This window comes from Nanorana parkeri, unplaced genomic scaffold (genome assembly GCF_000935625.1).
Source record: "Nanorana parkeri isolate BGI_ZX_2015 unplaced genomic scaffold, ASM93562v1 scaffold192, whole genome shotgun sequence".
Lineage (NCBI taxonomy): Eukaryota > Metazoa > Chordata > Amphibia > Anura > Dicroglossidae > Nanorana > Nanorana parkeri.
Genome location: NW_017306460.1, coordinates 1457014 through 1479657, shown reverse-complemented (window position 1 = coordinate 1479657; position 22644 = coordinate 1457014). Strand labels below are relative to the sequence as shown.

At 44.1% G+C, this 22644-nt stretch overlaps 1 protein-coding gene across 1 annotated transcript in view; it reads right to left on the bottom strand.

Annotated features, from left to right (window-relative positions):
* RAB6B (RAB6B, member RAS oncogene family) overlaps window positions 1-22644 on the bottom strand; it is a 50709-nt gene that overhangs the window by 12208 nt on the left and 15857 nt on the right. The window contains exons 2-4 of the mRNA XM_018555334.1: window positions 10499-10557; window positions 9463-9516; window positions 6425-6530 (exon numbers count right to left, since the gene is read on the bottom strand). Of these exons, the coding sequence (XP_018410836.1) occupies window positions 6425-6530; window positions 9463-9516; window positions 10499-10557 (219 nt within the window). The remainder of the gene's footprint in view (window positions 1-6424; window positions 6531-9462; window positions 9517-10498; window positions 10558-22644) is intronic.

The following is a 22644-nucleotide window of genomic DNA, read 5'->3' as shown; positions in this document are numbered from 1 at the left end:
TGCAATGCCTCATGGGACTTGTAGTTCCACAACAGCTGGAGGGCCAGAGTTGCCCATCCCTGTTCTAACCTTTCCTACATTATACTAACAAAAAGTTAACTTTGTTGCAATCTCTGCCCCCACTCAAGAGATTTCCCATCACTTCCTGTCCCAGTGACATGGTGCCCAAAGGACAAGTAGTAAATGTATATCCTCCCCCACTGGAGGCACAGACAGCAATAGACACCTGCCATAGGTTCTAACCCTTCCCTACTCTATCAGAACTAGAAAAACTACCGGTGGTTATCTTTAAGATTAGCATTATGTTAAAATTGTTACATTTTGATTTATAGTTTAGGGTTAGATAAAATGTTAAGGATTCATTTTTAGGGATTAAGGAAGGTTAATGTAAATGTGCGGTATGTAAAGCCTGCATAAATTGTTGGCACCATATACATGCCCGGGTCAGGTCAACTGTTGGGATTCAGTTAGGAGCTAGGGGGAAGTTAATCATTAACTCTTAATTTATTGTACATGTACACATTTAAATGTAAAATTGCCCATCCCCCCTCCCTATCTCCATCAATATACAGATCTGGGTCCTCCCTTCAGCTGGTGCACACTTACCTCCTCCCATAGGCTGGGTTCACACCTAGGCGTATTGAATATGCACGTTTGTCGCGCGGTTCGCGTCGCGGTAAAAAAACCGCGTGGCAAACGCGCGTTTCCGTGGGCTACTTGGCTGTATCCCAATAGAAACGCGAGACCAAAACGCCCCAAAGAAGTACATGTACTTCTTTGGGCGTAGGCCGTTTTGTATCGCGTTCGGACGGGCGGAAATACGGCAAGGTGTGAACCAGACCCATTGAATACAATGGGATTTAGATGTTTGAGCGTTTTGTAGAGCGTTCGTCGAGCGTTGAACACGCTACAAAACGTTCAGGTGTGAACCAGGCCATAGACTTAAATGGGATGCTTCTCCTCAATACAGGTGCATCCCATTGAAGTCTAGTGCTCAGGTGCGGACAGCACTGTACTCGATTTTTAGTGGCCAGGCTGCAGAAATTGCAGGAGGTCTCAGCTGTCGGAGGAGGTAAACACGTGCTTGAACTATAAAAATGACAATCGCTGCTGTACAAATACAGCAGAAAAGTCTATATGATGGTCCAAGTAAATACAGAAAGCTAATGTGTCAGTAAATGCATAGTAAAATGTTGGATGAATCTGAACTTGAGCCCTTTATAGGAAGATCCTGATATGTTCTGTGAATACTATATTTTCCTCCTATTCACACGTTCTCAAATCTGTGAACGCAACTTAGAGCAATGTGATAAGAAAAGAAACACATCCTGCTAACAAGATGTTAATGACCCGCTAATTGCTGCAGTTAATTATCTAATGGGCTAACAGTGTTTTTTACTGATTAGCAAAATGAGTTTGCCCCGCAGGGGGTCTCTTGCCGATAGTGACGCACACTGCATTATCTATCAGCTCCAGTAGATGGCAGGACATTCATTTGTGTGCACACACTGTAGATTGCAATGGTTTCTTTTCCTGAATATAGCCAACATAAAAACTTCAGCTGCCTTCTCTGTGCTTCAGACTTATCCCCATCAGAGGCTGAAAGTTGATTATCATGCTAAACTAATCATCTCACCCCGCTTTATTTAAAGTACATTGGGGGGAATTGATAAAAACTGGAGCAGACAGAATCTGGAGCAGTTGCCAATGACAACCAATCAGCATCTCTCTTCAGTCTGCTCAGGTAAGATTTGAAAATGAGGCAGAGCAGATGATTGGTTGCAGTGCAAGTCTGCTTCAGATTTTGTCTGCTTCAGTTTTGATAAATTCCCCCCAGTGTGTACTAAATTCTAGCTCTGTTTTGTTTTCATGTTTTGGAAATATGTATACCATTAGCAGTGTGCACCATGGCAGAAGACAAAGGAGTCAACCAGTGGCGTCACAAGGGGGGAGCGGGGGTGCGGCCCACAACCAGGTGCCACCATTGGAGGGGTGACACCAAAATGACTAACAGTCATTTTGGTGTCACCCTCTATGAAAAGTCAGGCACTCGGTCACGGACTGAGAGCCCAACAGTTTTAGGAGAGAGGAGGGAAGCGGCGGCATACCTCATCCCACCGGGTGAACGTCCCCTCCTCTCTCTTCTGGTGTCCATCAAGAAGATGGCCACCAGCAGGCCTCAATAAGACGACCTCACATGCGCGATGATGTCAACACGCATGTGCGCAGCAATGTCACGGCGGGTGTCACCCAGCCTCGGGACGCCCCTGGAGCCAACTACAGTACATTTAAAGAAAAGTAATAGAGAGAGAAATTTACAGGATGCTATTGCTGATCTCCTTCTGAAACCGCTTGCCTGGCTAGATTCCTTCTGAAACTGATTGTTATAGGATTTATATAGCGCCAACAGTTTGCACAGCGCTTTACAATATAAGGAAGACATTACAATCACAATACAATTCAAGACAAGACGGCAAGGAGGGCCCTGCCCCTGAGGGCTTACGATCTAAAGGGTGGGGGAGGTGATACATGAGGCGGTAGCTGTGTGGGGATGAATTGTTTGAGATAGTGATAGTTCAGTGGTTAGGTTGAGGTGGGATAGGCTTCCCTGAAGAGACGAGTCTTAAGGGATCGCCTAAAGGCAGTCAGATTCAGAGATAGACGGACAGGTTGGGGTAGAGAGTTCCATAGGATGGGAGTAGCTCTAGTGAAGTCCTGGAGGAGAGCATGAGAGGAGTTGACTAGGGAGCTGGGAAGCAGGAGTGTAACAACCAGACCCCACAGGTCTTATTTTAGGTGGAGGATCACAGCTGCAGAAGTATGAGGAGGGGGTGCAATCCTACACCACAGTGAATTTACAGTCTTATGGTAATGAGTTAGGCAACAATTACTTAGCATGAAAAATAGATGAGGTTTTATTGTAGGGAGCAGTCCTTTTAGATTAGTGGGGTGAAGGATGACAACAATCAATGGGAGCAATCAAGTTATCCCTATGCACAGTTCTATCAATATGCAAGCATTTGGAAATCACAGTCTGTGGTATGCTTACTGCTATTTTAGTTGATAGGAATGATAAGGAGAATGTTGGTGCCCTCCGGTGGATCTTTAGAGTAACTGCAGTCCAGATTGTAATAGTCCTTGCTGAAGCTGGGGATGAAGGAGGTAGTGGAGACCGAATTGCAGGGAAGTCAAAGCAGGATGTGCTGGTGGTTTTGGAGGGGCTCTGTCCGGCCCAATAAGAGGAAGAGGTTCGGTGCTGGGATACAGGAACTTGCCTGGCGTCTTCACACTTGCTCGAACGTCAGGCAAGTGTAACATTCAGCCTTAACTAGGGAGTGGGGGAGGAGTCCTGGAACGAGGAACAGGTGAGTGATCGAGTGCACCTGTTACAGGGAGGTCTTTGGAAGAGCGGAGGGAAAGGTTAGGGTGATACTTTGAGATGAGGTTTGAGATATATCCGGGGGCAGAGTTGTGGATGGCTTTGTAAGTGATTGTTAATATTTTGAATTTTATCCTCTGGGCGAGTGGAAGCCAGTGAGGGATTGGCAGAGGGGGGTTGCAGACACTGAGCGGTTGGTTAGGTGGATGAGTCCAGCAGCTGCATTCATGATAGACTGAAGGGAGGATAGCCTGTGTAGTGGAAGGCCAATGAGGAGGGAGTTGCAATAGTCAAGACGAGATATAACAAGGGAGTGGATGAGTAATTTTGTGATTTCATTGGTGAGGAAGGGGCATATTTTGGAGATGTTACGAAGGTGAAGGCGGCAGGATTTGGATAGTGATTGGATGTGGGGAAGAAAGGTGAGGACCGAGGCAAGGATGACACCTAGCACATTGGCATGGGGGGAGGACTGGTTAGCTGTGTTAACAATCTCAAGTGAAAAGTTTGTGGAAGGTGCACAGGCGGGAGGAAATACCATGAGCTCAGTTCTTGAAAGGTTTAGTTTTAAGAAGTGTTATGACATCCAGACTGATATGTCAGTTAGTAGATTAGTGACACGCAAGGACACAGAGGGGGTGAGTTGTAGAGTAGAAAGATAGATTTGAGTCATCAGCATGGAGATGGTATTGGAAGCCATGTGAGGTTATTAACTGACCAAGGGAGGAGGTGTAGATATTGTTGCCTGGCTGGCTGGCTGGCTAGACTCCTTTTAAAACTGTTTGTTGCCTGGCTGGCTGGATTCAATAATTGCTGAATCACTGACATAGAGCAAGCATGCAGATCAGAAAAGTCAGAATGAAGTGTGAACCCCTAATCTAAATACAAGACCAGTTAACAAGAACGGTTTCTTTTATCTATGACAAGTGGGGTAAATAGTTCCAGGTTCACGTACAGGGTACAGATGCCTCCGTTAGAATTAGAATGTCTGCTAGTAAAATAGTCTTTTTACATAATTGGTTTATTATTTCTACTGTCAGGAGAAATTGTATGTTAATAAGAAGAATGATTTGAGAAAACCTAGAATATCAATAAGCATGTGTTTTCATAATATGTGCTAGAAATAAATTCATATAAATGAAGCATTAATAAATGCCAACCTGCACATATTTATCTTTTAAATGTTCAATATTCACTTCATTACTGTAGTAAGCCAGTAAGTGCGGCTGTGTGATAACTCTAGCTCTATGTTGGTCTTATCAGACTCTAGTTTCTTAATAGGAAAAGCTATGTGAATTTGACTTTCAGCTGTCACTGATAATAAGGAGCTAATATGAAAAATGTGAATTTGTTTTTTTGGTGCAAGACACAAGAGAACAAGTCTTAAGTGATAGTGGATAAGATGCACAGGTATATAAAGAACATGCATATGCAATTTCCAACCATATAATTACCCACAATCAATGACTACTGCTGTGACAAAGGACAACTATCAGAGCTGCTGCCCAATAGCTCATGGGTGCCATTATTCGGGCATGACTGTGTAATAGCAATTAGGGCTGAATTTTTGTGTTCATAGGCCCAGTGCTCATAGGCCTTTGGAACCCACTGCCCTACTCCAGACTTATTCATAATGATCAATGAAAGCTTCCCTAATGCAGTAGTGCAGATGTGAGCCCACCAAGGGGCGATGTAATGAAACAGTAGGCATGATGTCAAGCACAATGCCATCTCGGATCATGTCCTACTGTGTATCAGGTGAATGTGTCTGTTTAGAGAGTTATTGGAGGCCATCTGTGACAGGAGATGGAAATTGATTGTTGATACATAGACAAGGTGTCAGTCAGTACACATAAATTGGGCATGGGGGTAATATAATCACCTGGGGGTTCATATACCACACCTGAAGAGTTTGACTTAGTGACTTTAATGCCAAAATAATTAAATGGCTTTCCTGTCTTCCTTGTCCAATGTTGATAAACAATAATAATCAATAATTTTACCTCTGTAGGTCCTAAAACCTTTGTAAGCCCTAAGTACCAATGCGAGTAAGTGCCTAATGGGAAATTAAGCTCTGTGCAGAGACTGGGGCTGTCAACACCAAACTCCTACTGTTCTTTTTAGTCTCTCCAATATATAACTTAGTAAGTTATGGATTTTACTAGGGATGCACCGATACCAATACTAGCATCGGTGCCGATGCCAAGTATTTGGGTGAGTACTCGTACTCGCCCAAATGCTCCGATACCTTTCCAGATACTAGAACTTCCGGTCAGAGGAAGATTTCCTCTGACTGGCAGTGCCGCGAGGAAAGATGGAGCCCGAAACCTGGCTCCATGATGTTTGGCTGGCATGAAGCCGGCTTCCCAGCCAATCAGTGTCAAGCTGGGCAAACAAATCTGATAATATAACGACACGACCACCCACCCTGCAGGTACCTAATTCCCCTAACATAGATCCTTTGTATTCAGTTCCTCGGCCAGATCTGCCGCCTCCTGTGTGCACACTGCACAACGCTCACGTGATCAGCGTTCAGCCTGCTACTGCGCATGCACAGGATTTCTGAATGCGAGTGCTGGGCAGTCTGCGCATGCACAGTAGCAGGCTGAGCGCCGATCACGTGGGCGCTGTACACAGGAGACGTGGGGAGATCTTGGAGAGCGGTGTCTGCCCACTTGGAGAGTGCTGGCCGAGAGACTGGTACGTTAATGAATGCGATACGTATCTATGTGAGGTGAATTAGGTGCCGGGTCGTGTCACCATATTGTCAGATCTGTTTGGCCGGCCTCGATGCCGATTGGCTGGGAAGATCAAGAAGCCTTCCTGGCTTCCTGATTGCTAGGTAAGACGGCTCTATGCCCACCGGAAGTGGCGGTATCGGTACTCGGTATCGACGAGTACCGAAATATAAGTATCGGTACTCGTACTCGATACCGAAAAACCGGTATCGGTGCATCCCTAGATTTTACATAATTTAGTTTATGAGTTATTATCTTTTCAATGTTCTACATATATTTGGACATAAAACACAGAAAAACTACTCACTTGTTATGTCATAAACTACCACAGCAACAGTAGAGTCTCGGATGTAGCTTGGGATGAGGCTACGGAACCTCTCTTGACCAGCGGTGTCCCAAAGTTGCAGTCTAACCTGGGACAAGATAACATGTAACAAGTCACAGAAGAAACAACAGATTTTGGAAGTAGTGTTGTGTAAGGCAGTTTACTAGCACAATGTTCAGTGATCTTTCCATTATCTTTAGTGCATAAGAATCTCCAAGAGCCTAAAAGGGGGTTAAGGCTTATATATATTTTTTTCTTCTAATCTTTAATGCTAACAGGGCTATGTACAAAAGGGTGAAGAGTTTGGAGAAGGCAGGAGAAGCGAACAATCTAGGCCAAAATAGCTGATTTGGAAAAATTCACTTTCCAGTTCAGCTATGTTATCCTAGATTGTTCACTTCTCCTGCCTTCTCCAAACTCTTCACCCTTTTCCCAGGTGGATACTCTTCACCCTAGCATGCCATGGCTGAGAAATAAATGTGATTTATATCAGGGGCATAGCGTGGGGGGTCCACAGGGGTAGTTGCCCCGGGTGCCAAATTTTTAGGGGCGATGCGGGCAGGGCCGTTCAGGCCACACACCAACCAGCAACCCAGCCCCAGATTGCTCTCTCAACATTCAGACAAGGGCTTCAAGAAACACCCAAGGAAAGAAACAGGTGCACAATCCTCCTTGGAATGGTGTGCCCGTCTACTTGCCCAGGCGGGCCAATCACATCACAGCACGGGGTTCCCGCCCCCTCCCCCAAAGGGGTAAGCGTCTGGCCAATTACAGGCACCTGAGCACCTAAACCTCCCTCTCGATCACAGCCAAGCTGAAAAAGCTGAGTGAACCCGTTCGTGTGCCCGGACTCCCAATACCTAGGAAAATGACCTGCCCCAACTAGAAAGAAGACAACAAGTATGTCAGCCGAATCCAGCGCTGTTTGTCTGTGCTGTGCCTGATGTCTGGGGGCCATTCACAGCTGACATCCTGGAGGCCAGGGTCTCCCCCCCCACCCCCCCAACATGGCTTGGTACACATACTGCAGGCATGGTGAGCGCAAGGAGCCCTTTACTACAGGCACCCATCATCACATAGGTGGGGAGAAAGAAGTCCTGTACTGGGAGCATAGGCGATCTCTCTGCACAGGTGCACCTGCTGCATCGCCCACCCAGCCTTAGGCCCCGTTCACACCTTTACGTTTTGTCGCGTGTTCAACGCTCTATGAACGCTCAACAAAACGTACATGAAAATTCCATTGTTTTCTATGGGTCTGGTTCACACCTTTCCGTATTTCCGCCCGTCTGAAACGCGCTACAAAACGTCCTACGCTCAAACAAGTACATGTACTTCTTTGGGCTGTTTTGTAGGGCGTTTTACATTGGGATTCAGCCAAGTAGCCTTCGGAATCGCGCGACTTTTTTACCGCGAATCGCGGTAAAAAAAACACGCGACAGACGCGCATATTCAATACGCCTAGGTGTGAACCCAGCCTTAAAGTGATATTAAAGTCAAAAGGATTTTGGGCTATTTCAAATGCTGATGAAACCACTTAGAATGGATGCTGCTCCTTGATGTTAAAACGTTTTAGTTTCCTGCAGAATCAGCTGGTCCCCTGAGCACTGGTCGTGACTTCCTACTTGATATCCCATATCCCTTATATTTTCCTTGAGTTCGTGCGAAAGCTCCAGTGTTGGATAATAGTCAGGTTGGGTCTCAGCCTTGTGGTCTCTGCGTGTGTTTGGAAGAGCTTCATCAGAGATGACAGGTAGACTGTGACTTTGACTACCGGAGCTGTCACAACGCACTAGGGGTAGGGAGGCGCAGTACTTGCCTTGCCCAGTGCGCTGACAACCCACGCTACGCCACTGATTCCCATAATGTCAGAATGCGATTATTTTTACCCCCTACTGCTAATCAGCTGGCTATATGTTGTGCATTGCTGCTCCTGAGCTGACTGTTGCTAATCTGCAATTTAATACTGAGCTTCCAGTGAGTTAGGGATCACTATCTCGTTAAGAGCATGTTACTAAATACTATTTAGCAAGGAATAAAACACAAAAACAACATAGTAAATGTGCCTTAGGATAATTGCTTATGTATTTCAAGGAAAATAATCAACATATGCTATAACCCATAACAACAAGGCATAAGCAAACTTTTATTGTCAAAAAAATCTAAACATAGGTGGGATCTAATTGGTAAATATGGATTCCTGTGTGATTCAGTAAGATTAACAAGATGGTGAAATGTTTTGGACCAGTGATATCAACTTCCAACCTGAGGTAACTGAGCCCAGCAGGCTATCTGTTACAATGATTTTCCTCTTACAGTTCGGGTGTGGCGTCCTTTTGGTACATGGCACTATACTGTATAGGAATATAGCACAACACTCATTCCTGCCAGCTAAAGCATATGGAGGTATTACACATGCCAAGAACTTCAATTTGAGCCAAGAAATGCTTCATTTAATTTGTAACAACAAAGTAAGCAAGTTAAAGACTTCATTGTCAGAAAGATCTGTACAGCAACACTTTGTAACATTTAGCTTTTTATTTTATAATGTGAAGAATGTCAAAATATGTTAATTTTGGGGATTTTCTTTTTTTTTTTTTACAGTATTGCAAGCTTTTGTCACATTGGGAAGAGAAAGGACAGAGTAGGGAATTTATTGCTAAATTGCAAATCCTCACCTATGTTCTTCATTGTGCCCCAACTGTAAGCACTTATTTAGCGGTGACATTTAACTCACAACCATTATAGAACTTTGAAGTGCTAAGGGGCTCTTTTCAATCACACACATATACTGTATGTTCAGTGGCTAAATTATTGAGAACATATCATTCAAAACTAACCCAAAGGCCACATGTAAATCAGTCTGCTGATCTACATACTTAATCCATGAAGTCCTGTGCACTATAGGTAATGTAGTTCATCTTGATATTTCAATTCCATCGTATTTATATACCTTTAAAAGAAAAGAAAATACTGTAGACTTGGTAGAAGCTGCGTATGTAACAGAGACTCCAAATACTCACTGTTCGGTCCTCTAAGTACATTGTCTTTGACAGAAAGTCTATTCCAATTGTAGCCTATAGAAATAACAAAAAAAAGAAGTGAAATGAACTGAAGCACTTTTATAGTTTATGTATGCATAAATAGAGAGGTAGGGGATATATAAGGGCAACCTATATCTACGTATACAGTATACTATATAAGAGATTTCCAGGATCACTTGTTCATAATGCTGACATCTTGGCCCACATTGATCACAGAGTTAAGTGATTAAGGGTTACATCTGTTAAGTCTTACATTTAAAGTATAACTAAAGGTTCCCGTATGACAATCTAAACAAGTACTACATCTAGTTACTGTGTGATGCACAAGCCTCATAAAATAAACAAAAAACATCCTTCCTTGACTGAACCAAATCCTCTTTTATTTGTGTCTCACATGCTCCCCCTCACAGACACTATAGCTCACAGTGGGAGGGTTTCATGAACAGAGGCAATGCCGTCAATCCTTCCGGTAGGAGGGACTTTGCAGCCTGTCAGCTGGTGCTGCAAGCTGTTCAAAAACAGATTGCAACCTCATTTTTTTTTTCTCTCAAACTATAACATAATTTTTTCTTGTTTTAACTCAAACTTTCTCTTATTTTTATAAAGTATTGAAGCTTCTCTGACCCAGAATTTACACTGGTTAGTTAATCCATTCATAACAGATAAAAGGAAACCTATCGCCCACCAACTACCTCCGATAAATGATTTATTTTGTGGGATTTTAGCAGTCTTATTTAATATTTGTATATACATATATTATTCAGAAGGATTTTGTCTTTGCAGCTTTTCAAAACGGAGCCAACTGGAAGGATTTGTATTTACAAGTCAATTCTAGAAACGTAGAAAAATAACATCCCTGTTATCTATTTTTATGTCAGGACACTGTGTAAATTTATCACATCCGCAGCTGAGCTCCCAGTGAAATAAATGTCTGTAAATCTTTTTATTCCAGGACACAATATTCCACGTAAACATTGATGCTAAGAATCAGGGACTCAAAATATATATAGTTTACCTGATATGTGTTGTCAAAACTGTCATACATAAATCTTGTGATAAGAGACGTCTTCCCAACTGTAAGACAAGACAAAGTGAATGTTACTGTAGCTGCACTGTATCTGCACCCTGCAAACAGTTGTGTATGTATGATATCAGAATGATTCACCAATATAGATACATGAACCACATGAAACATTTCCTACTTACAGGTTCCTTCCTACTTTTTGCACAGTTCGTTTCCACGTGATTTTATTTTTGCATTATTGAAGTAGATATCCAGCCAAAAAGACAGGATAAAAGTGAACAGTCCAATAAAAGAAAAATAGCAAAACCAGCTTTTGATGCAGTATTTTGATGCAGAGATTGTTTTTTTTTTCCTGCCACTTGATGCCCTTAGTCTAAAGGCCAGCATCATTGAACCCACTTCCTCTGAGCCCAGGCTGCCCTGGACCCCCCAGTCTATTTCTGGACAGTAAAAGGAGAATCAGCACAGTGATAAACTCATCACTCTGTCACTCTGCTTTCTCTTCCTATTAGCATGCTTCTTATCAGCACATGAACTGATTGACTCTTTTTTTCTGCTTCTTCATCAAACACTCCAGCCCTTCTATGTAGATACTGCATACAGCTGTTACCACGTCAAATTTAGGTACTTACACTGCTAGTATTTAAAAAATACATTTACAGGGTCATTCACAAAGCTGCCGAAGGCAGCCAAGTGAATAACCTACCCGAAGTGAAGGGAGCCGAAAGATGTTCGGCTATTCACTTCAAGCTTGTACGGCTGATTTCAGCCGTACATCGGCTGGCTCCGGCTCCACTTTGGTCAGCCGAACATGCTCTGCATGTTCGGCTGACAGCCAATCCAACATCTGGATCGACTGAGCCGAAGCTCCGGCAGCTCACTCGCTGCCGTTCGCCCCTATTCACATAGGGGCTGAATGGCAGTGAGTGAATAGCCGAATGCCACCGAGCGTCATTCAGCTCGTTATTCTGCTTGGTACCTACTTGGTACCGAGCAGAATAGGAAATCAATGAAAAAAGTTGAAAAAAATGTTTAAAAATGTAAATAAGTAATACATTTAAAAAAAAGAAAGGTTTAAAAAAAAAGAAAAAATAATCATTAAAAAAGAAAATTCATTGGGGAGAGCTAGCAGGGACAGCTAGCTCCGCCCAACTGTTTCCTATTGGCCGATTTTTCTAGCAGGTCCCGGCCAATGAATTACAAATGGGCAGAGCAGGCTGTGACGTCACGGCCGGCTCTGCCCAGTTGTAATTTTTTAATGACAGTTCAGCTTCCCAAGGTCATTTAGGGACGCTGATCTGTCATTACAACTGGGCTGAGATCACGGCTGGCTCCGCCCAGCTGTCATTTGCGAGGGGTTCGGCCTGCCGTTCGCCCCACTACGGCTGTCACTTTCGGCTCAGTCGAGCCGAAGCGTATGCCTTCGGCTCGGGAGAGCTGCTCGGCCACCTACGGGAGCTGTACAGGCTATAGTGAATAGCCCGTACAGCAGCCCTTCAGTTCAACTGAACCGAAGGGCTCCCGCAACCGAAGCTAGCCGAAGGATCAGCCAGAGCTACGGCTGATTCTTCGGCTATCTTTGTGAATAACCCCCCTTAATGATGTAATAATGATTATTGAGCTGCATTGATTTCTGTCTATAACATCTGCCTGGAGTTCACCTTTAAAGTGTATATTTTTTTTGTTTTTGATAGGGTAGGGAAAAATTAGAAGCCCTGTCTGGTTTTCAGTCCTGCTTTTTTTCCACACTAAGGATTTTCACCCTCTCTATTTGTCCTGGTGGCATTGTCACTGGAAGAGAAATTGATGTGAAATCAAAAATTATAGAGTTGTCACTAGAACAAGAGGTGAGGGTTGCAGCGACAACTGAAAGGGGATTTCCTCTTAACCCCTAGGGCAGGAGTCCAGCAATGGTTTGTTCCTCGGCGTCTGCACGTCCTATACACTGTATAGAATTTGATAACTCATTGGACCTTAGACCACTGGAGCGGAGGTCTAACAGCCAGCTTTGATTGTGGTTGGGGTGAGTATAACTCTGTTATTTTAGCTCCCTAGACAAAACAAGCACTTAACCCTTGCAGTGCAAGAATTTATTTTCCCAGAATTCTTCTTTAATTAAGAAAGAAAGAATAATAAAAGAGTGGAGTAGCAGGACACATCATCTATACGTTTGTACATCTGTTAGCAGCTATGTACTATAAGTTGACAATGATGAGAATTTATTTTCCTGATATTTATCCCTTACCAAGGATAAAATAAAATAATAAGCAATAGAACAGCTTCTATTAAACATACCTAGTGTGGGAGTTGTGTTTGCCATTACAAGTGCCATTATGCATTGCAAGACTCTCACAGCCACAGGCATGACTCCCGGAGGAAGAGACATGATGCAATTTGTAGTTTTACCACAGCTGGAGTGCCAAGGCTGTCTACCCCTGGACTAAACAATCAGTTGTTGTTTTTTTTATTGTATCATCCAGTAAAAAAAATTAAAATTACATTTTCACTTAAAAAATTGCATGACACCAGTTGACGAATTAGACCGAAAACTCCCATGGTAATGATTAGCACAATTTACACAGATATATTTCCATGTGAAAAAATAATAGTGATTAATGTGAAAAGGACAAATCTGCCAACATCCAAAAATCAGGCTCTAAAAGTCACACTGACCTTTTATGAATAAAGCCCAATATGCCTACTGCATAAAGAGATATGTGGCAGTACTCTTGCCAAACTAGCCTGCCAAAATGATTTTGCACCTTCTCCTCCTCTCCATCTGCCCCGCCTACTTCACGTGTAGTGTGCAGTGCATTGAGAAGATCTTGTCCCGGGTCAGAAGCTCTCTCTTCATAATTTATCACAGATGGGCAAGTCCATATATGGTGAATGATGTCACTGGAGATGTCTGCTGATCGGATGCTTGCCAGTCTGCAGGGATACCCAGTGACAGTGACCCAGTGAATTATCACCATATATGGACTTGCCTATTTCTGGTAAATGATGGAGAGAGGGATGGCTCTTTATCCCCTCTCTCTACCCCTGTGTGATGCTGACATCCTAATTACTGGGGATCGCTGATGAGAGAGGGGAAAGAGCACTGAATGTGCAGGGAAGCTGAGTCCGTTTATTTCTTACTGTCTCTTGCTGCTGCCTTTTCACTTCAGACTCTGCCTCCCGCTCACAAATGCCAGCGTGCACACGCTGACAAAACACAGCTGTGCACGATGATAGGAAGCGCGGCCACAGCAATGGGATAATTTGTAAAAAAAGCTGTGGGCGGGCTAATCAACGGTTAACGCCCCCTAAGAGGAAAGGAGCTCGGAGCAGAACTGAAGATGGCCGTTTACTACAGGTTTTGAGAATTTTATCTGTGATGTGCTGCGACTTTAGAAAAAAGGAAGAATGCTACTACAATCATGGAAAGGGGTATTTTTATTTGCCCTTAGGTCATAATTCTCCTCTAATTGCAGGTTGTAATGCAACAAAATAGGAAAAACACCAGGGTGGTGAATACATTCAAAGGGCACTGTAAGTGGCATGGGCAGTTGGACCATAGTTGGACCTTAATTCATTTTCTGACCTAAACCTTAAAGCTGATAGTTTGGCATTAATGCTGACTGGTTGGTTTGGGAAACAAAAGGTAACCTTTACAACTCATTTCATACATCAAGCATTTTGTGTCACTTAGCAAAATGTATTTAAATTGTTGCCCTGTACCTCAAGGGCCTAAAGCTGTGTTTTTAATGTGGAACTCTGCCTTTCAGGACATTTTCTGTGATAAAGGGGAAATTATAAATTCCAGTTTTCAAGCATATAGTGTTCTGTATTTTCTCCCCTTTTCTGACTAAATTCCACACTTGTCCCTTCTTGCCTGTAATACAATCCTTATTTTCATTTGGGATTTAATTTAAAATAAACCAGACCAGTTTTCTATCATCTTCTGTGTTCTGTAATCCATGCGATTAAATTTCCATTTCTATGTTTCCTTAAACCTCTCTTTACTGCCGCTTAAAGCTGAACTCCAGCTACAGAAATTGTTATCCCTGACAGTGCCATGTGGTTCTGGCCACGGCATGGCCCCTTGTCCAATCAGAAAATGTCTAGCATTGATTGAGAAAAATACTGGGGGTTTGCTGAATGAATGATTCTCCAAACTTACTGGGGGGGGGAATTTATCAAAACTGGAGCAGACAAAATCTAGAGCAGCTGTGCATGGAAACCAATCAGCTTCTCTTTCATTTTCATAGCTTAACTGAACAAACTAAAGAGAAAAGCTGATTGATTGCCCTGGGCAACTGCTTCAGATTCTGACTGCTCTAGTTTTAATAAATTCTGTGTTTTAACAGTAGAAAAAAAGTCACTTAGCATGGCAGCTGTCACTGGACCTGGAAGAAGCTGTAAGACACTGTAGACGCTTTGGCTACCATAGTGTGTTACAGGATCCGAGTGGCCCTGCTAGGTACATACACCGGCGGACCAAAACAAAATCATCACCTGGAGTTAGCTAAACAAATGGTGCAAGACCTATAGGGGTTACTTCAGTTGGTCAGGTCTAGGTTCAGCAACATTATGTGAGAAAACAAATGAGGTCAGCTGCCTACCTGTATATACTGAATGACCAGGTTTTTCCATCAATGGATTTTTTATTCCCTGACAGAACAGGTATATTCCAAGATGACAATGCCAGGATTCATTGGGCTCAAATTGTGAAAGAGTGGTTTCACGGAGCATGAGACATTATTCTCACACATGGATTGGCCACCACAGTGTCCAGACCTTAACCCCATTGAGAATCTTTGGGATGTGCTGGAGAAGACTTCATGCACTGGTCCGACTCTCCCATCATCACAAGATCTTGGTGAAAAATTAATGCAACTCTGGACGAAGATAAGTATTGTGATATTGCATAAGCTTATCAGAACAGTGCTGAAATGTTAAACAAGAGCCCGATGAATCCTGGCATTATCATCATGGAACATGAAAATCCATTTATGGAAAAACCTGGTCATTCAGTATATTTAGGGAGACAGCTGGCCTCATTTTTTGGGCACATAGCGTTGCTGAACCTAGACCTGACCAACTGAAGCAACCCCAGAACATAACACTAAATCCAGGCAGTGACTTTTTTTTGTGATATTTACTGACATGCCTTTGTTCTTTTTTTCCCCGAGCCTTAGAATTCTGACATGCTAGTAGTCACCAATTTTAATCTAGTCACTGATGTGATTTTTTTCCTAACCATTGCTCTGGGTCATATATTATCTGATTAATTCATACTGTATATTGGTTTCTGTTTGTTTTTTTTTTGTTTGTTTCATTCTCTTTTTGATAGTATATTGTTTTCTGTCGATGTTTACTCAGTATTCACCTTCTTCCAACATGCTGAGTCATACATTTAACTATAGGTTTAATATATGTACTACTGACAGCTACCAAAGCATTGAATCATGGGTTTTAGGACTCATTTACACTGGCTTTTGAAAAGCAAGCAGTGCAATATTACATGAAGCAATGTGTCATCCAATAATCCATTTGTTTCAGATTTGAAATGCTTTCACAACTACTGAAGGGCTTCTCAAAGTACTCCAAGCTTGATGCAAATGCATGATTTTGTGCTGCATTTAAAAGAAAAAGCTGTCATTAGGTATGTCATTAAGGTGATAGCAACTTGAGGTGCCTACACATTCCTGTGGCATCTTGATTCCATACACATTACGAATGGCCAGTGAGCCAGTCCATCATTCCAACAGGCTAGCAGGAATGTATGGGAGGTAGAAGGGCGTGGGTAAATGATGACATTAACTGCCATAATATATTAATTGTGTGACATTGTACACATATGAATTGGCACAATTGCAGGCATAATGCGGATCATGACCTTTATGACAAGACACATAGATCATTGTGTTCAATTTTCTAGTCTTGATAGTGATCACTGAACACCAGTGAGGGGGCACCATTTCCTACTGACACAAGTGCACCATTTCTTTGATTGACACATAAACATTATTCTCTTTACTGACACAAGGTAATTTCTAACTTCCACTGACACCGCAGGGACTTATTATTCCCACTGACACAGGAGCATTTATTACCCCTACTGACGCTGCAGAGTCTTATTATTCCCATTGACACAAGGTAATTTATAACTTCCACTGACACTGCAGGGACTTATTACTCCCACTGATGCTAAGGCATTTATTACCCCTTTTGACCACTGATACAGGGGCTTTTTTTTTTTTTTTTTACTCCCACTGACATAGGGATGTTTTACTTCCACTGACCTCTGACACCCCGGGACCTATTTTTCTTGGGGACATTGAGGCATTTTTTTACTTTCACTGAACGCTGACACAGCAGAGACTTATTATTTCCACTGACACAGGGGCATTTATACTTCCCCTAACATTGTAGGGACTTCTTACTCCCACTGATACAGAGGCATTTATTACACCTACTGACCACCAACATAGGGGCATTTTTAACTCCCACTAACCACCGACATAGGGGCATTTTTAACTCTCACCGACATAGGGGCATTTTTTACTCCCACTAACCACCGACATGGGTTTTTTTTTACTCCCACTAACCACTGACATAGGGGTATATTTTACTCCCATTGACCACAGGCATAGGGGCAGTTTTTACTCCCACTGAGGCAGAGGCATTTTTTTACTCACGCATAGTGGCATTTTTTACTCCCACTGACAATCAACATCGGGGCATTTGGTACTCCAACGGACCACCAACATACAGGCATTTCTACTTACCCCAGTCTGGCCCACAAACTGTTTGACCGACAGCGAACTGACGCTCAGATTAAAAAGTTTGAGGACCCCTGAGGTAAAGGCAACATTTTTTTTTCTCTTTGGATAGTGCAGGGAATTGGAAATATATAAGTGGATAATACAGCACACACTCACTGTGAAGCAACACTCTATTTATGCATAGAAAGCAACACAACAACACTGCTGGAGAGACATTTCTGAGTCTCCGGATTAAGGGTGCACAGGTAGAAGAGGCAAGATGCTATTACATGTCTTTGCATTGCGCATCACCCTGCACAGACATTACCCTGGGCAACATGCTAAATTCTATAGAGAAATTTATGAGTGCAGGGATTTAGTGCAACCAGGGAGAGTGTGGGCTCTGCAGGTAACAATTTCTCATTTAGATGAAATTGGCTCTACGAAGGTTTTGTGCACCACATAGGACACAGCCGCAAGTGCTATACCTATAACGGTCAGTATGGCTAATGGGAGACTGGGAACCATACAGACAATTAGTGTACCTGCTACAATGCCCCTTAAAGAAAAATTCACTAGTATACAGAGGTAAAGGTGATGTGGGAGAAAAAAACTAAAGAGCAGCACAACACCAGAGACAGACAGAATGATGGACGAAAAGAAAAACCTTGCCATACTCCTTACCGGGACTCCCATAATATGCAGATGGGTGCTCGAAATGAACGCGGATGGCGCCGCCACATGTAGATAGTTTAGAAGGATGTCACCAGCACACCACACGATGATAAAATCAGCAAGTATTCATGTATTGACAATCGCTGTCTCTCATTGGCAAGCGCTTTCAGGGCCACACAAGAGTCCCCTTCATCAGGCTCAGAGATGACAGAATGATGGGACACAAAAAGGTCAGGCTGGAGTTCTGATTTAAAGAGCTACTTTTCCAGCATATAGTGGTCAGTTTATAAAGATTGGAGGAATGTGCGTCTATGTTGACCAAAAGATTACACCTTGTGTTTTTCTAACATAAGCATGCCAGCTAAAATGTGATAATTGTGAATGCAGGGCATCTACATTTCTTTCTTTAAAGGAGAACTATGGGGTCAGTGTTTTTCCCCATAGTTCTCCTTAGGGTAACGGGAGGACACAAACTAGCGTCCTCCCGTTACCCTAAGCTCAGTATACCGCGAGCTACAGCTCGCGGTATACTAGCTCGCGGTATACTGAGACGCCGCAGCCGGAGCGGATCCCGACTTAGATGACGGCATCCGCCCAGCTGCGTGAGTGACAGCTGGCTCTGCCTATCTAGAGGCAGAGCCAGCTGTACCCGCCCCCTCCCCCGTCCGTTCCGCCAGTCAGCGCTGGCAGATCGGAGCGGGGAGAGGGGAATCCAGCCCCTCCCCCTGTCACTTCAGAGAGCCGTGACAGGATCGAGAGGCGAGCGAACCCGGTATGTGTTCACTCACCTCCTAATCTACTGAGCCGACCTGTGACAGTCTCACTGTCACAAGTCGGCTAGAACTATGAGGTGAGTGAAAAGCACTCACCTCATAGTTCTCCTTTAATATGCTAGAAAATAACTGTTTCCACTAAGAATTTTGCAGCATCGCAGGTATCTAATATTAACACTTCTGACTTTATACATGGCCTTTGTATGCAGTTTAATTACCAACGGTAACTGCTAAAAACAAGATCACTATCAGCTAACAAGGCTAATGCAGCATGTAATGGTAATTAGTTTTTAACTAAGGTTTTCTATCACAAAAAGGCCACTACATTTAATCTGTGACAATTAATCTCTGCTACAAATACACCTACACAAAGTCTTCTGTGATTTATATGAATAGGTTCCCTGAAATCAGGTCTGTAGTTAAAGACCAGGTTGCCCTAGGTACACATAAATGATTATGCCCTTTTGCACAGTCCCAATGTCTTTAATCTTCAGCTATGGAGAGCAGTGGCTTCCCCACTGCTTGTGTAACCTAACTTGGTGAGGCAAGAAATGTCATAGCCTCTACTCTGTGTTTAAGGTGTGAGCTGGAAAGCTTGGACCAATGGCAAAGCGTCACCAGTCACGAGCAAGTGAGGGACAGGGAGGCTCCTCCTTGTCTCCTCCCTATCTCCTCTCCACACAGCTTGGTTACCAGCTGGGGGATGGATTTCGTCAGGATGGGGCGGAGCTTCGGTGTGACAGGGGCGGAGCTTCGGTGGTACGGGACGGAGCTGCGCGGGCTGGGGGGATGCTTCAACCAGCACAGAAGGCACCGCACGTCACTGGTGTATAGTATTCCCGATATGTTCCTCTTCTTGGTCTGCTGTACAGATCATTTATGAAAAAGGTTATATTAAGTATGAAAAAAACTATGTTATTCTGTTCTAAAACCTTTATCTTATCACTTAATTATCTTATGCTATTGTGAAAAGCCAGAAAAAATCATGTTGAAAAAAAACAATTATGGGATTTACCAACTGTCTTTGGCGTATACATTGTTAATGGTCCGTATAAGCTTTGGGGGAAGGGGGTCGGGGGTAGTGCAGAAGTGTGTCCATTGCCTACATACATTGTGCTGAAAGGTGTCCCTCTTTCTCATCTCAGAAAGTTGGAAAGTATGCCCTTAGCTCCACCCCTCTCGGCTGCTACATAAGACCCCATTCACACCTAGCGACATACCTTTTGCAGCGGATCCGCACGGCCGGGATAGCGCGACTTTCGGGGCGACGTTCCAGCGACTATCCAGCGACGGTAGCGCAACCTTCCCCGTCAGGCTCCATAGAAAAAAAGCAAAATCGCGCAAAATCCGCAGAAAAAAGGGTCCGGTAGAAGCGACTTGCGACCGCGACGAGCGACGCGCGACATGGAGTTAAGACAGCTCCATTGAATAACATTGGCCGGCGACTTCTCGCGATATCGCGCGGCAAAAATGCGCGATATCGCGGCGGAAATCGCGCGACAATTCGCTATATGTGAACGGGGCCTAAAAGGTTATGGATGGAGGGGCAGGGGAGCTGGTTCAGCATAGATGGTAATTATACACTCCCAGAAGAGGAGAGGTCTCTGATCTGCAAGGAGGCATGGGGCTGTTCTAGGGAACAGGTCCTCATTAATGACCAGGCTATGAAGTACAATAATGTGCAGACAGGATTTCCCAGTGAACTCATTCCCTTGCTTCTGTAATTAGCTTACTGTCCCTGCCATACGTCTGCAGAGATCGTGAGATCAAATTACTGGCATCCCCAGCTATATTCTTAGCTTAATTGCACTTTTTCATCTTTTCTTAAGTAACTGCAAAGACGTGTGCAATGCTCCTTTATTTACAGCGCTGAGAATTATCATATAATTAAAGGAAAGGTAAACTCTCCCTCGTAGCGTCTGTTTCAAACAAAAAAATCTGCATCTATAGAACGTAGCAAATTGGCTTTTGACACAAAATTCCTAATGTTTTCTCCTTTCACTCCACAATTTTTCCTTATCTACTCCTGTCAATCAAACTTCAATTTCCTACATACATTAGCCTGAGGCTAATCTACCCAGCGCTAGACTGTGATTATTTCACACAGCAGTTGCCATCCTAATTATTATTCTCTTCCTCTCTCTATTTCCCTCTAAGATTCCACATTCCAACCCCCTCTCTCTGGCTACTGTAGAGAGCACCTGATTTCTATTCAACACCTTGAATAAAAGGTAATTATGGCAATAGAAGGTGACCCAACTCTTTAAAGTGACTTAAAATTTTTAAAAAGCTGTTAAAAGGTATAAAGAGGCGATATCTAGAAGCGTCCACACATACCTATCACAGGCTTGGGCGAACTCTAGAGAACTGGCTTTGCACCAAGCACAGAGTATGCATGTCCCCACCCACATCCTATACATTCCTATTTGCCAGTGCAGCCCATCATAGTAATGGGCCAACAGGAGTATGAGGGGTACAACAACTGGTGTATGTATGTATGTACATATATATTCGTGAACATGAAATTCGGCAACATTTTCCTTCCGTTTGTGAACTCCACATCGGGTGATGAATACGACCGCGCCCATCTTCCCCGCTCTGACACATGGTCTTGGCAGTGGCGGACTACCTGAGACTCTCTATGGTGGGTTCTGCAGGGTCCCAGGTGGACTGGTTATCGGGGTCCCTTTCCCTGTACCTCCTTCCAACTCTTCTTACCTGCTGCTGCTAGGGCCCAGCCTTCTCCACCCAGTCCCGTCACCTCTGCCATGCCACCCCTGGTACAGCTGATACCCATGTAAGAGGCCCCCCAGACCCCTCACATGGGTACCGGCCATGCCCCCCTGATGGCGGTGTTCTATCAAAGTTTGTGACTACGTTAGAATGTGTGACCGGTGACGTGGTCACGTGTTTTAAAGTAATCCCGCCCAGTTTTTTGGCGGTGGAATGTGTGACAGCCAATAGGTGAAGCATTCCAATGCTTTCTCGGCTGTTCCAGGGCAGAACGGCATCGCAGATCGCATGTGCAGGAGAACCGATCTGCCCTGGAACAGCTGATCGGTCCTGAAATATCACTTCTCTCCGACTCTGCAACTGCGATCTCACATTCCACCGTACTCACAAAGTCGGATAGAAGTGACATTTCAGGACCTATCAGTTCCAGGCATCGCAAATAGCATGTTCTCCTGCACATGCAATTTGCGATCTGCCCCGGAACAGCTGAGAAAGTGTTGGAATTCTTCACCTATTGGTGGTCACACGTTCCACCATCAAAAAACTGGGCGGGATTACGTTAAAATGTGTGGCCACGTCACCGGTCACACATTCTAACATAGTCACAAACTTTGATAGAACAACGCCATCAGGGGGGTATGGCCGGTACCCATGTGAGGGGTCTGGGGGCCCCCTCACATGAGTATCAGCTGTACCAGGGGCGGCATGGCATAGGTGACGGGAAAGGGTAACGTCACCGGTCACACATTCTAACATAGTCACAAACTTTGATAGAACAGAGGCCCTGTTTGTAATCATGCAATCAGAGAAATAGATTATAATGGGGACTGGTGTAATGTTCCCCATTAAAATCCTCTTGTCTAATTAAATTAAATCACAGCACACAACCCTCGACATCACCCCCCTCCTCAAGCGCCCCCCCCGCCGCCGCTGCTCGGACTCACCCAGCCAGGATCGCAGCAGCCAGAAGGTGTTGGTGTGTGCACTGCAGGGGGCGGGGCGTGTGACACACACTTCTCTTCTCCCACCGCCTGTTACTAGGGAGAGGAGGTGAGTCACAGGACCCGCCCCCTTACTGAGAAGCCAGTCGACAGTGCGGGACCCCGTTGTTCTAACACCGCGACCCTGCAATCCCCCATATTCCACTGGAGGGTGCCCAGGACTGGACCCCACTGGACCCCCCCCCCACAGCCTCAGGCACCGGTGC